Source organism: Nuphar pumila, chromosome 9, assembly GCF_984573655.1.
Source record: "Nuphar pumila chromosome 9, dmNupPumi1.hap1.1, whole genome shotgun sequence".
NCBI lineage: Eukaryota > Viridiplantae > Streptophyta > Magnoliopsida > Nymphaeales > Nymphaeaceae > Nuphar > Nuphar pumila.
Window position 1 is genome coordinate 906,425 of NC_143257.1, and position 13,497 is coordinate 919,921.

Genomic DNA, 13,497 nt, shown 5'->3' on the forward strand with positions numbered 1-13,497 from the left:
ACATGAGTCTATTGACTCCAAAACATCACCAGTCTCTTTAAGACTTGGATTTCTTTGATGAAGACGAACTCCAAAAGGTCCATCTATTGCCACATGGCCTTGGTGCAGGCACTACTAGCTTTGGCTTGGGCGGCACTTCCGCACTAGCAAGCGAATACTGGGGATATATGAGAGACTCCAGTCCACTTTCCCAGTCAGCAAGATCAAGACTCTGGGAGTCTGGAATAATGATTGGCGAACAGAAAGAATCCCCTCTTTTGTTCCTGCCATTTAAGCTCGGCATATGTGGTGCCGGATGGTAGCTTGGCGAGTGATAGACCTCCGCAGGGAAGTTCAAATCAAAATCCCTCAGCCTTCGTAATTCATCAAAAGATGTTGGGGTATGGTTGCTCCCAACACTAGAGTGATGCGGTCCACTGACACGCGAAGTCTCATCCCTGAGACCCTTTGAAGCCCGTCGACCCATATCGGCGGTATATTTCCTTTGGCATTCGTTGGCGGAATGCCCATCTTCGCCACAATATTGGCAGTCTTGGACTTCATACGGGCATATCCACTCATCGTGCATGACCTTGCAGCGATAGCAATATCCACGCGAGTCATGAGTTGCCATCTATACAAAGATGCACCCAAATCATAACAAAAGAAAAAAAAAAAAAACATATACTTACAGTGCGATATCGGGACCATGACGGATCTTGAACCAGGTTTCTCAGACACATGCTCTGATACCAATTCTGTAACGCCCCGGATTTCCAAAACAACGCTAAGTTAAAATTTTCATGAATTTCTTTTTTTTTTCTTTGCAGCGGAACTTAGAAAAGCTTTTAGCAGCGGAATCAGACGATAATGAGTCGTCAGTTTTAGAAAACTCCAAGCACGTTGCAGGTATGTGGCCAAGCAACTCATTGACCACCAAAGTGTTCCATTTTATCGAAAACATATGTTTATTACAACACTACTGCTTAGAAAAGCAGTATAGGTTCAATAAAAGGAAGCAATACAACTCTGTCTAGAGAAACCCTGGAACTTGATGCCGCCTTGCTCCGCATATCGCCACGCAGGTCCAACACCTGAAATCCCCATAAAACGGGGTCAGAACCACTGATGGTCTGGTAAGTATGCAGTCATACATCCATTCAACTCAAATACAATAATGACCACTCAGGGTCGCAATGCGCAATAACGACGCTCAAGCCTCCAAGACTTAGCGTATATCGCAAGAGCCTCCTCAGGGCTATGAGTTTGAACATCCGCTCGAGTCTTCATGACTTAGAGCAAGCCTTTTCCGGGCTGTGATTTGAATAGTCGCATAAGTCTCCACGACTTAGCCATGACCTCTTTCGGGTCTCAAAGTGATGTCTAGCTCAAGTCTTCATACTTGGCACATCCGTATCCCACGCATCTAAGGACAACTCCTCGAGCTTCGCTTAGTCGTGCGGATACAACACGGGTCTTTGCCCAGTCGGTCCAGTAGTATACCGAACATGACACCTTCACAAAGGTTATGCAGGACTGACTCAACACGTCATCCACTCATACATTCAAAGCATCGCTGTACCTAGAACTAATGCATTGTTTGATAATTAACCGCTCCCGCCTTTGGTACGCAGGTAGAGCTATTGTCCGGGCATCAACGCGACGTTCTGGGGGTTGATTATTCTATGTATTTTAGATACCCCAGAGGCCTGTTGACCCTATCCATAGTAGGGCAGTGTGTTTCAACTGGGAGAATCCTACTAGGCCCATATTCGGATGCATCCTCTACTTGCAGTAGTTGGGTTCAATCCTTAGATCTTAAGGATAACCACGACCCCAAAACCCATGAGTGACTGAGGCCATCGTGGACTCTATCAGGTCCAAAGTAAAATACATGTCACTCAAGGCTGTACCATCACTGTCATTCCACAGTGAGCATAATTCCTGAAGGGGTCTGCCAGTCTTATAATTACTTGGACAGAATCTGCATGCCATTTAGGCAGCCCGTGCTTTCAGCACTACGGGAGTATGTACCCGACCCCATTCAGTCTTCCCCAACACAGTCATTACTGAGGGGGTACCCCTAACACGATTTTCAACCGCGGGGTATGTGCGACCTTAAGTCTTATTCATATGCATGCAGAACACCGCTCTTTGGCACTTCGGCCACCACGAGCATCACACCTCTTTGGGTGGAAACAACACACTCTGGCTCTTCGGCCCTTACGAGTCTGGTTGTGTAACCGTTCTCAATGAGCATGCATATGACTCGATCTAAATAGATCGGCTACTCGGCGTATTTTTACGCAACGAGTCCAAACCTAGCCAAGGCGCAACCTCTACTCCGGCTCAGCGGCCCTTACGAGCAAGGTGCCCTTGCAGGCACAAGGATACGAGCCGATCTGGCATCGTTCCATCAACGGACATCATTATGCCGTTCCATTGGTTCCAGCAGCTCTTCTGCCAACCATTTCGTCAGCACCTCCCTTGCTCTACCGGCAGTGGTGCGACGAACCCTCCTACGTTGTAGAGGGCAAACCATGAACTGGGTAGCACTCTGCTATATGTCAGAGTATCCTGCTACGTTCTTTCTGAGCTATTCATAGCTTCTTCAGAAATTTCAGCAGCACTTCCTCTCTTTTACGGAGAAAGCGTGCGTTTCTTTTATCCATTTCAGCGGCATCTCCCCTCTTTGGTAGGAAATCGCCACGCTTAATTCGGAAAATGGATGCGCACCGTTGTGCGTACTTTGCATCCATCAAGGTTGCAGGAACCCTTGGCCATAGCCAGGCCATACGAAATTGGCTTAGTCATTACGTAAAGAGCATTTTGCCAAAAAACCGAAGCCTTTCCAATAGGGGCTTCATTCGTCAAGCAGAATCTTGAACGAGGAGCGGTCAAGGAATCGCATGGGCGATTTGGAGTTTGATCTCCATTTGAACGCTCATTTATGCGCTATATATGTAGTATAAGCAGAAGCCTGTGCTTTATACAGCGGCGGCGTAAAGAAATGCATATACTATTGTTCAGGGTGTGTAACTGAACGAAATATTCTACATATATAACAAAACAGAAGCCTTGGCATCGTTCGACGCGACGGCGTAAGTAAAGACATTGCAGAAAGCAGGAGCCTTGGCATCGTTCGACGCGACGGCGTAAGTAAATGCATAATCGGAAGTGCAGAAAACAGGGAGCCTTGGCATCATACGACGCGACGGCAAAGGTAAATTACATAGCCTGTGCGATATAAGGCGCGTCGGCAGAATCAGCAGATATACACCTAGATCCGCATCCAACGATAGTTACGAGGCGAGCGGGTGAACACCGAAGTGTCCTAAAGGGCTCAACCAAGAACTAAAGCGAGATACCATTTTGAAGAACGCATATACTGCGTGTTTGAACATAGATATATCCGACGATAGTTACGAGGCGAGCGCGTGAACACCGAAGCGTCCTAGAGGGCTCAACCAAGAACTAAAGCAAGATACTACTTCAGAAAGTATATTCTATATACAAACAATCAACTACTTGAGAGAGATGGATCAACGAAGCGAACTTACTTCAAATCGTGGAAGAAACGGCTCCGGGTTGCTTCTTGGGCTTCGAGCCTTCCTTCGAGAGGTCAGACTAAGTCAGATGAAGCTGACTTAGTTGAGAAAGAGGTAGAGCAGGTCAAGCTACTCAACCTAAGTGGTTTGAACCTAACAGGGTTCAATCCAAGTCAACTGGGTTCAGCAGGTTCGAACTCAGCTCAAGTAGGCTAAGTCTGGGTTCAGAAACCCAAACCGGAATTAGGACTAAAAAGGACTTTGACTTTGACTTTAAACCCAACTAGGTTCAAGTCAAGTCAACTGGGTTTGGACCAGGTCAAGTGGGTTCAGACCCAGGTCAGGTGGGTTAGGACCAGGTCAGGCAGGCTCAGGCTAAGTCAGGCAGGCTCAGACCAGGTCAGGTGGGCTCAGGTGGGCTAGGCTAGGTAGGGGAGGTTTAGGAGAGAGAGAGAAGGCAAGAGAGAGAGGGGGGGTCGATTTTTATGAGAAGAGAGAGAGTGGGGAGGGCTATTTATAGTCCAAACCCACCTCCTCTTGGGTTTTTCCATGCCCAAACTACCCCCTTGGCTTCTTTTTAATTCCAAGAGGTTCCTTGGTGTGGGGCCCACTTGGATATTCCATGGGATATTTTTGTGGGTCCCACCAGATATTTTCTGAGGAATATTTCTGTGGGTCCCACCAATATTTCCGTGGGTCCCGCAAGAATTTCGGGTTTCCGGCGATTTTTTTCGAAAAATTCTGAGTACGCCATTTTCTTCGTATTGACGTAACTAAGAAAGTTGGCTCGTACGAATCTATTGATTTCGTTTAGTTAGGAAGTTATGGCTTCCCGAGTGTTTGAGCATATATTCGCGATTCGACGAATATCCTAAGTATAGCTGGCTCGCAGGAATTGATTCGTTTTGCATTCTGAGAAGAAATGCTATTTTTACCGGTAAATGCCTCATGAATTTTATTCAGATATTTTCTGAAAAATTGCGGGTCTTACATCCATCCTTAGGATGACCCTGAAATTATCCATTAGTGCTATAGAAAATGTGGTCCTTCCAGACAAACTTAGTATTCTCACTGGTGCATCGTGTTAAATGCCATATATAGGCATGGCTTCATAGTTGATCACCTTCATTTGACTCTCTTTCTTTTTCTATTGTAGCCCCAATCGCTTTGACTCTTCAAGAGAAATGAAGTTGTGCATGGCGCCTCTGTCAACCAATGCCTTGGTGAGTCGCCTATTCAGAAGAACTTCTAAGTACATCAACTCTTTGCTCACGGGTGGTCCGACAACAGGTATCACCTGCACCATGTTTATTTGCATTGCTTTACAGTCAGCTGCTCTGTGATGACACAGTCGGCTTCAGCTTGGACGACGTTCGCAACTGTAGGATCACAGTTATCTCTGTTTCTTGTACCACGATTCCTGTTTGGACAACGATTTCTCCAATGATCATCGTGGCAGATCTAACAATCCCGATGATTGTAATTTTGCCCTCGGTAGTTTGCCCTCGATAGTTGTTATTTCTTTGTTCCTCTTGCTGGCCACAATTTTGCTGGTTATCACCCTGTTGGTTCCCATTACCAGCATTGTTTCCTCGATCATTCCTTCGATTATCCCTTCTATTATTATTACGATTATTCTTGAATTGTCTTTCTTGGGATATCGTATTGTGTTTATCAATCTCAATGATCTTCTCAACAACATCAACTATCTTAATAAGAGTTTGAGGGTCTTGTTGATTGAGCTTTGTAGCTGCCCACCCCTGCAATTCATGCATGAAGTGGAACAACTGGTCTGCATCATCCATGTTTTTAATATCTAGCATCAGTGAGTGAGATAAACGCTTTGACATATTGTTGATAAAAATTTGAACGTTGGGAAGATGTGACTTATCCAGATTTACGAAATCTTTTTTGAAATTTTGGGAACCGTTTAAATGCTTTGACCATCCTTCGCCTGACAAAAAGTTAAAGACGGGGCAAGTTTCTCAATCTTCGTAGCTCGAATCTCACCACTACAGATTCCATTATAAAAATAAAACTTGTATAAGCACCTAATCTAAAGAATAAATAAAATTGAAATAAACTGATCAAGGATTTGGAAAATACCTTTTTCAAACTTGAGGGTTTGTTTTATGGTTCAAGCTCCTTTTTATCCGTTAGCACCTCCACGTAGGTATGAGTGTTCTTCAAGGGTATCAGGAGAGAGTGCTGGCAAGACTTGAGTAAATGTATTCTTGCAGAACTAACATGTGGGTATTTAATTTTCATATTTTCTAATAATTTTCAGATAATCAGGGTATAGGGGTGAACCCCTATTTATAGAGTTTAGAATGGATATGGATTATAGGCTTTTTGGGGTCTAGATCTAGGTCTATCCTTGATGAGGATAAGACCTATCCAAGACAGTTCTCGTAAGAAAACTCGTTCAAGAAGAGTCTTCTCGCCATGGAAGATGTTAAAGAAATTAGGATGAGATGAGCATAACCCATGACTTATCCACACATTGGTACAACAGACGGTGAAAGGATTTTGTCGTCCTATAGTAGACAACTCTATGTTCTACCATTTGGTAGTGAACAACAATTCATTATGCCGTCCAGTAATGAACGACAGTTCAGAGGGCCATCCTCTAGATAAATGGGTGTTTGATTCCTGCTTAACACCTGCAAACACTTGTTGTGAAAGATATTAACATTTGTGTATCATGCAATTTTGGTATCTACAGATGTCCCTGTTTGCCAATAATCGATGTGATTCAGTTTATGACAAATAAACAAACACTCAAGGCTTGCAACACTAGGTCGTCGAGACTAAATTTAATCCTATCGAATGAGGTTAGGCTAGTGTTTAAAGAAAAACTTAGTTGTCGAGACCGTGTAGTCTCTCCGAATGAGATTGGTGCCATCATTTGAAGGAAGGAGTTGGACTGTATTATGGGTCTCACCGAGCGAGTTCAGATTAGTTCGAGGATAACTATATTGTCAAGACCATTTGAGCGAGGTTGATGCCAGTGTCAGGAGGTGAACTGGGTTTTTGAGATCGTCTGTGGTTTTGTTGAGCAAGGTCGGGTTGATTTGTAGACGACTGGATTGCCAAGACCATTTGATAGTTGTGTTGAGCAAGGTTGGTATCAGTGCAGGATGTGAACCGAGTTTTTGAGATCGTCTGTGGCTTTGTTGAGCAAGGTCAGGTCTATTTGTAGATAACTGGATAGACAAGACCATTTGATAGTTGTGTCGAGCGAGGTTGGTATCAGTGCAGGGTCATGTGCCAAGACCACGAAGGTGGTATCCCATGTGTTAAGCATGGTCATGTGCCAAGCTGAAGGCTCGGGTTTGAATCCCTCAGCCACATGGGGCAGCTTGCCTTTCAAAAAAAAAAGACACCCTGAAACGGGTAAGATCTGGGTCAAACCCAGTGCGTTGATGTATATATATATATATATATATATATATATATATATATATATATATATATATATATATATGTCAATGGCTCAGGTTTACCCGGACTCAACCTGAACCAAACCCTATAGGGTTCGAGTAGGATGGTAAATAAAAAAGACTCGATTAAGACCCTGCTTTAGACCTGAAAGTCCGATTAATACATGGACCCGGGTATGGTTTGTAAAATTTTATACCAGACTCAGACCCGACCCGAGTTTTGATTAAGATCCGCAAATTTTAAGGTAAAAATGTTAAAAATATATATGGTTTTACTGGATATGGCCTGTGCTGGGTTCATGTAGTTCTCATCGAGTCTGGATATGAATTTTCTTATAGTTGACTCGATTAGAGTTCAAGGTACCACCTGGGTCCAACTAAACCAAAGAAAGAGAGGGAGAGTCCGTGTCAGTGAATTGCAGTAAAGTCATTATCAAGTCGTTTGTCTGCGTGTAGTCTGGATCGAGTGCAATATAATTGCACAAAAATTTGTGCATTAAGCACACGATCGCCCTCCATCAAGTCTTGGGTCCCACACTTTACGTACCCAGTCCCCAAGATGGAGGGTCCCACACTTTAATGCACAAATATTTGTGCAATCGTATTGCGCCTGACCTTTTCCCATCCATGTGCTGTCGTACAAATTAACGCGAAAAATGTGACATAACGTGGAACGTTGCAGGAGAGCATTTGTTGGATCTGCTGACACGTTGTTGTGAGGATATCCAATTTTTATAATTTCATATCTTTTCACTCACTCCTTCAATGAGTGCACCGAGAATGTGGTATGGACGGCGGCAGTCGGTTTCTTCCAACGGCTAGGATGAGTTCCGGTGGGTCCCACAGACCCGTTCTTTATCGCCACAAATTTATCAATTAAATGCATGAGTTGTCCCCCAACAGATAGATGCTCTCAGTACTAATTTTGCCTGGCACATAATTTGATAATACTAAATATATATATATATATATATATATTTTATTAACAATGCGCTCATCATCACTACAATCCAATCGCATCCAAAAAAAAAAAACTCAGCTTCCTTTTTCTGACGTTTTTAACAACAAAGTATATATCAGCAAAATAATTAAATTAAACAAATAATTACACTAGTAAAAGAAACAATTACATATGAATATGAAAAATAAAATCGCTTATTTTTTCACAAAAGTATATATAAACATAAATATCATGTGCTGTCATTGAACGTTTTCTTGTGGTGAGAGTTGCAGGTTCAAACCCAGTGGTATAATAACTGGTGGGTCTGCTTGCCTTTAAAATATATATATATATCATTTTAAAAATCATGATGTTTAAACTTTAAAAACAATGTCGCGACACTTTGAAAATCCAACATATTTTGACATTTAGAACGGCTACTCAAAATGTGCTTTTCCTCAATATTTTCAAAATATCGCAGAGATTTTTCAAAATGTTCTCTAATTGTACATGGAATTGGATTGTGCTAGGGGTGTCCACGGGTAGGGTTTGGTTTGAACTCAAGTGAAATCAGACTTGGATTAGATTTTTGGGTATGGTAACGGGTTTAGACTCAGGTCTAATCGGGTCTGATATAGGAAAAACCATACCCAAACCCGATAAGAACTACATGAACCAGACCAATAAAATAATATTTTTATCATTTTTACATTGAAAAATTATAGGTCTTAATTAGAACTCGGGTCGTGACCAGGTCTGGTATAAAATTTCACAAACTATACAAATGTCGATGTATTAATCATACCTTCAGGTCGAGACTCAGGTCTTAATCGGGTCATCTTATTTGTCATCATACCTAGACCTTATAGAGTTTGGTATGAGTCGAGTCTGGGTAAACCGGACCCGTTGACAAGCCTAGTCAATGAGCAAAGAATTCATGTGCATTGGATGAGCCTCCAAATGGGCGGCTTGTCACGTAGGTTTCAAGTAAAGTCAACTTAAATGGTGGGACGCATTACTTTTTTATTTTATTGAAAAAAAAATCGCCTTGTAGGCCCTGTTCAATATCCACATTTTAGGGTTCGGCACAGTGGAGCTTAGGCATTCCTAAGTCCGACTTAATGGTGGGTTCTGTTTTGGATTCGAGTTCCGATGGAATTAGATAAAACCAAACCTGTAATCGACTAGCTTAAAACCCAACATTTACATTTAATCAGGTTGTGTTTTCAGGTTCGGGTTTGAATGCAAAACTCAAAACCAAATCTGCATCCTATCATTATTAGGCTCCTAAGTTTCCTACCAAACCCGAGTAAACGGTTTTGGTTGGATCAGATACCTGACCCAAACCCATTTTGTTTACATCCCTAGTGGTGAGGTTCTTGGCCACTAGGAGAGTTGTTCCTGTTTTATTCTCATAAGTGTTAGTCCCACACATTTAATAAGGGAAGGGTTAGGCCCAGCTGGTGACTTCTTGGGGGCACGGGGTGCGTCGACTGGGTCTCTGATCCCGAAGGTGATTTCCATAGGGTGTTCAGTTCAGTTGGGCTCGATAGATAAAATATACATATTTTTATATATAATATATATTTTAAGTGTAATATATAAAAATTGTATAAAATCGATATACAAAGAGTAAAATGTATAAAAAATATGAACTATCAAATGTAATATATAAATAGTTCAAGAAGGAGGCTAGTTTCTATGCATAAAAAATGTACACATACAGACCAAGGGTGCCTCCCCTTGTCTGGCTGTAGCAGTCAGTGCAAGTGGCCTTGTGTTGGGACTAGGGGTGTGAATAGATCGCATTTAGTTTGGACTCAGGTGGATCCATGCTTGGCCCTGATTTTCATGTATGATATCAAATCTGGATCCAAGTCTAATCGAACCCACCATAAGAAAAACCATACCCGAACCGATAAGAACTACATGAACCAGACTGGCCCAGATCATACCTGGTAAAACAATAATTTTTATCATTTTTACATTTAAAAAATTACTGTTCTTAATCGAAACTAGGGTCGGGCCGGGGTCTGGTATAAAATTTCACAAACTATACTCGGGTCCATGTATTAATCAATCGGGCCTGAATCTAGGTCTTAATCTGGTCTTCTTATTTATCACCATATCCAGACCCTATAGGGTTTGATTTGGGTCCGGTCTGGTAATCCTAGTTGAGACGTTGCAAGTTCGAATCCCAATGGCATTGTTGTATAACTGGTAGGAGTCTGCCTAACCTCGGCTTTCTCTGTAAAAAAAAAATGTATACAGAGAGAGAGAGAGACGTCAGCTTCGCTGGCTACAAGAAGGAGCCCAGCTTGAACGCCCATGGTTCGATTCGTTGAGCTCTCTTACCAGGTGAATGCCAACGAAAAATAAAAACAAGGTCCACCAAGTAAAATTACAGCGTCGAGATTCGAAACAGGGGAAGAAAAAAGTAGAAAACAACACAGGAAAACGGTCACGACCATACCCTAAAATTAAATAATGGAAGAGGTGAGCCCGCGCACTTCCCGAGAGGTCACGCCTTGGTCCTATAAAGTCATGCCGTATGTGCTCCGGCAATTCGCACAGAGAAACTGTAAAAAACAGAAGTGAGAGAGAGAGAGAAAAGAAGAGAAATGGAGGGGAAGGAAGAAGATGTGAGGGTAGGGGCCAACAAGTTCTCAGAGAGGCAGCCGATAGGGACGGCAGCTCAGGACAAGGACTACAAGGAGCCACCAGCGGCTCCCCTCTTCGAACCCGGCGAGCTCAAGTCATGGTCCTTTTGGAGGGCGGGCATCGCAGAATTCATGGCCACCTTCCTCTTCCTCTACATCACCATCCTCACCGTCATGGGCGTCAACAGGTCCCACGGGCTATGCGGCACCGTTGGCATTCAGGGCATCGCTTGGGCTTTCGGTGGTATGATCTTCGCCCTCGTCTACTGCACCGCCGGTATCTCTGGTATGTACACCTCCTCTCCCCCACTCTCTCTCTGTATATATGTGTCTTATCTTATTTTTCTCATTTTCAGCCTGTTGAATAATAAAGAGAAAACTGACTATAACCCTTTTCTCTCCTCTCTCTTTATCTCTGAAAATACCATCATCTTGAGCTTAGACTTACTCTCTCTCTCTCTAGTGTTTGGCTGTTTGGGTGGAGTTTGATGGTTTTTCTGCTTTGGTGGGGATGCAGGTGGGCACATAAATCCCGCTGTGACCTTCGGGCTGTTCCTGGCGAGGAAGCTGTCCCTCACCAGGGCCATCTTCTACATGGTGATGCAGTGCCTGGGCGCCATCTGCGGTGCTGGTGTTGTCAAAGGCTACGGGAAGACACTGTACGAGACCAACGGTGGTGGTGCCAACGTTGTGAAACCTGGCTACACCAAGGGCGGCGGACTCGGTGCTGAGATCGTCGGCACCTTTGTGCTTGTCTACACCGTTTTCTCTGCCACCGATGCCAAGAGAAACGCTAGGGACTCCCACGTTCCCGTAAGTACTTCTGTCTCTCTCTCAAGTTTTTAAGGTCACGATTAGAAAAATCTCCTAGTCTGCGTGGTGATTGCCCTAAAACTATGATTATTTTTGTTTTTGGTGATTGTGGTTGGTTTTTTTCTTTTTTGTTTCTGTAAGTTGGGTTGGTAGCGTTTGTTTCTAAGGATTTTGTGAACTTATTGTCTGGTGAACAGATCTTGGCTCCTCTTCCTATTGGGTTTGCAGTCTTCCTTGTCCACTTGGCCACCATCCCTATTACAGGAACTGGCATCAACCCAGCTAGAAGCCTTGGAGCTGCCATCATCTTCAACAAACCCCATGCCTGGCATGACCATGTAACTCTCTCTCTCTCTCTCTCTTCCTCAAAAAGGATTCACAGGAAACTAAATAGCCCAAGAGAAAAAGATCTGTTTTTTGTTTCATCTGATAACAAACCTGATAGTGTGTAATAATTTGTGCATGTTTGCAGTGGATTTTCTGGGTTGGTCCCTTCATTGGAGCTGCACTTGCTGCCATCTACCACCAGATTGTGATCAGGGCCATTCCTTTCAAATCCAGATCCATGATGATCTCATCTCAAGCCCATCTGCCTGTTCCTGCTTTTCACCCAAATGTGTCTTTTTTTTTTTTGTTGTTGTTACTTTTCGATGCCTGTCAGTGTAAAATTGTAAATCATGAAGAACTCCTTTCCACTCTGGTTTGCCTGTGCTCTCTTCTATCAATGCATGTGTACATTCGTAAATGGCTACTTGTGCAATTCCATTTAAGACCATAGTGGGCCACCTATCACCTACTACTTCCATAATTGCGAATCAAATGAATATTTCCTCATCCTCCTTTTTACTATATTATTATTATTATTCATTTTTAATTTCCATGGTTTGGTACTGTTTAGCTTTTAGCTTTTGCTTTTAATATAAGGCAAGAGGATGACAGCCTTGATGGCGTATTCTTTTGCCTGCTCCAAGTGGATAAAGTGTACGGCGAAAAGTGAAGGGCGGCATATATATATATATATAGTGGAATTAAAACCTACCCACTCGATAACCTACCCAAACCTTATCACTAAGAAACATTTTATAAAATTTTCTGTGTTTTTTCGAAATTCTGACCTTACATGGGTGATCTATGGGATCCATGGAGAATCATATCTTGGAGCATTTGATTTGGATGCCTATATAACTTTTCACGTTAATGTTTAAAAAATTTAGTAACTTTTTTGAGCTTCAAATACCATTTTTTTCATTCAAAATGCATGATTAAGTGTCAATTTCTAGAAAATCAATCATTCTAGACACATCTATGAGGTCTGAATTTCGAAAAAACAGAAAATCTGATAAAACTTTTGTTAGTAAGTTTTCATTCTCATATATATATATATATATATATATATATATATATATATATATATAATGGGTCCGAGCTAAACCCATAATGGGTTTTTTGGGTTTCTCTGATGCTTTCTATGCAGTTCCTCTCCCATAAATGTGTTGGTCCTGATTGATTTACTAAGAATCCACACCTGGATCCTGGGTTTTTCGATGAAAAAAAAATTTACTAAGATTTTGAACTATTGATTTTTGAAACTTTATAAAAACCCACCCATGTTATGGAATCAAACTCTTCAATTGCTGATTCTTATAAAATAAAGTACATAGATCACAAAATAAAACAACCCATTTAACCCCAAATGGGTTTATCACGGACCCATTACTATATATATATATATAATCATTTTTGAAAACTCGCGCTGAGTGTGTCCATCACCCGCCATGTACACCCAGAGCAAGTTTGCATCAAATAATACCATTAGCCGCGACAAAAAGTCATAACTAAAAGTTTTGGGACTTTGGTGACAAAACTTGCCTCCAAAAGTGTTTATGTTCAAATAATGACATTGAGTGTCCATCGCGCGCTCCATGAACGGTCAGTGCAAGTTCGAAAATGATCATGCACCTACTTACTACTTTATGTATATGCCATAAAATTATTAATGTTTTATGTATTTATGTACTTATACACGATGCTAAAAATCAATGATACAGGATGAAGGTAAACAAGCCGAAGGAACCCAACAGAGGGTGCCAAACTCTCACTCTTCTTCTGAGCCG

General features: G+C 42.2%; 1 protein-coding gene across 1 annotated transcript; it reads left to right on the forward strand.

Annotated features, from left to right (window-relative positions):
- The first annotated feature begins 10,531 nt into the window (after positions 1-10,531).
- On the forward strand, positions 10,532-12,214 carry LOC149828137 (aquaporin PIP1-1-like). Its single transcript, XM_090017405.1, has 4 exons — positions 10,532-10,856; positions 11,088-11,383; positions 11,581-11,721; positions 11,856-12,214. Exons 1-4 carry the CDS (start codon positions 10,532-10,534, stop codon positions 12,159-12,161), a joined length of 1,068 nt encoding a protein of 355 aa, XP_089873531.1. The 3' UTR covers positions 12,162-12,214.
- The last annotated feature ends 1,283 nt before the right edge of the window (positions 12,215-13,497 follow it).

Coding starts and splice junctions, on each gene's coding strand:
- LOC149828137 (XM_090017405.1), top strand. CDS start 10,532: ATGGAGGGGAAGGAAGAAGATGTGAGGGTAGGGGCCAACAAGTTCTCA. Junction 11,384..11,580: donor CTAGGGACTCCCACGTTCCC/GTAAGTACTTCT, acceptor TCTGGTGAACAG/ATCTTGGCTCCTCTTCCTAT. Junction 11,722..11,855: donor CCCATGCCTGGCATGACCAT/GTAACTCTCTCT, acceptor GCATGTTTGCAG/TGGATTTTCTGGGTTGGTCC.